Source organism: Anas acuta, chromosome 3 (assembly GCF_963932015.1).
Source record: "Anas acuta chromosome 3, bAnaAcu1.1, whole genome shotgun sequence".
Lineage (NCBI taxonomy): Eukaryota > Metazoa > Chordata > Aves > Anseriformes > Anatidae > Anas > Anas acuta.
Genome location: NC_088981.1, coordinates 34,350,474 through 34,351,953, shown reverse-complemented (window position 1 = coordinate 34,351,953; position 1,480 = coordinate 34,350,474). Strand labels below are relative to the sequence as shown.

The window sequence follows — 1,480 nt, the reverse complement described above, 5'->3', positions numbered from 1 at the left end:
AGGAGCAGGGTGGTGCTGGGTCATCCCTGGTGCCTCTCAGCCTTCCTGAGAGGAGCAGCCACCTAGGAGAAGCCAAATGGCCAGGGCTTTGTGCAGGGCCCAACACGTGTGCCCGCCATGTTGCTGCCCCTTGTGGTGCTGCCCAGCGTTTTCACAAAATGGCTGCCCAGGCGTCAATACGAATGCTGGAGTCACCACATCAGCTGACCCCTCATTCCCCCTGTGCGTCCTTTGGTCACCCCGTGCTTCCTTCCCTCTGTTTCCTCTTCTTTTTGGTGTTGACGTTAGTCTTTAAGGTTTAAAAATAAAAAAAAAGGAAAGGAAAAGGGGAGGCTTTCAGTCACTTCCAACTTTTCTTTAGAGCTACGTGGTGGGCTCCGCTACCCATTCTGCACGGAAAGACGCGACCACCCATCTGTCTGTCTCCCCGTGTTTTCAGAGGCCTAAAACCTCCGAAATTCGGTTTTGACAGCGCTGGGAGCCCCCGCAATTTTCCTCCCTGCTCCTGCCGGCCCGCAGGGCGGCGCGCACGGCCTCCGCTGAGGCGTCACAGGCGCGGCCGCTGCCCCGCCCTTGTGCAGCCGCGGGGCGGCCATGGCGGCTGCCGTGGAGCAGCGCCTCGCCCGCTTTCGGGCCGCCCGCGGCACCAGCTCTGCCGCCGCCCCCCTCCCGCCGCGCTCCGAGGAGCCGCCGGGAAAGGCCGCGGCTCCGGAGGCCTCGGAGGGCCCGGATCGCGGCGGCCAGGTGAGCGCAGCGCTGTGCGGGTAGGAGGCGTGCGGCGGAGGGTTGGTGCCTGACCCCGCTCCTCACTGCTGCCTCCACAGCCCCGTCCCGTCCCAGCGGCGACGGAGCCGGCGCGGCCGCTGCTGGTGCTGGCGCTGAAGGTGCTGCTGTGGGCCGTGCTGCTGGCGCTGTTCGCCGAGCTGGAGCTGGGGCTGCCCTTCTTCGTCGTCTCCCTCCTCTACTGGATGTACGTCGGCACCCGCGGCCCCGGCGAGCGGCGGCCGGGCGAGCTGAGCGCCTACTCCGTGTTCAACCCCGGCTGCACCCCCATCGCCGGGACGCTGACGGCCGAGCAGCTGGAGCGGGAGCTGCACTACCGGCCGGCCGCCGGGAGGTAGCGCTTGGCCGGTGGGAACGGCCCCCTCGCCTCAGCACTGACGGGCTGCGGGACGAGGAGGGAAGGGACCGGCCCCGAGGGCGGCTCGGACTCGAATAAAGCCGTAGCAAAGCATAGCTCTGGTCTCCTTTCCTGGGGGGTGGCCCCGGGCACGGCTGGCAGGCAGCGAAGCGGCAGGCAGCTGGTCTGAGCGGTGCTGGAAGGGCTGTGAGGGGCACGGCCTCGCACAGCTGGCCGACAGCTTGGCAGCCGGTCAGTTTCTGCACCTGGAAGCCTTAACAGTGGTGGCAGGAAGGCTGCCGCTCGGCAACAGCTTTAATAAAGTGATTAACTGCTCTTCTTTCCCAGCTCTGTCTGGAA

The 1,480-nt window shown here is 66.2% G+C and overlaps 1 protein-coding gene across 1 annotated transcript; it reads left to right on the top strand.

Annotated features, from left to right (window-relative positions):
- Nucleotides 1–490: 490 nt before the first annotated feature.
- SAYSD1 (SAYSVFN motif domain containing 1) lies at nt 491–1,236 on the top strand. The gene is made up of 2 exons (XM_068676580.1): nt 491–744; nt 825–1,236. The coding sequence occupies exons 1-2, from the start codon at nt 595–597 to the stop codon at nt 1,119–1,121; spliced, it is 447 nt and encodes a 148-aa protein (XP_068532681.1). The 5' UTR covers nt 491–594; the 3' UTR covers nt 1,122–1,236.
- Nucleotides 1,237–1,480: the final 244 nt, after the last annotated feature.

Bases quoted from the DNA above. Each gene is read 5' to 3' on its own strand.
- SAYSD1 (XM_068676580.1), top strand. From the start codon at position 595: ATGGCGGCTGCCGTGGAGCAGCGCCTCGCCCGCTTTCGGGCCGCCCGC. The intron at 745-824 runs GTGAGCGCAGCG...CTGCCTCCACAG, and splicing joins GCCCGGATCGCGGCGGCCAG to CCCCGTCCCGTCCCAGCGGC.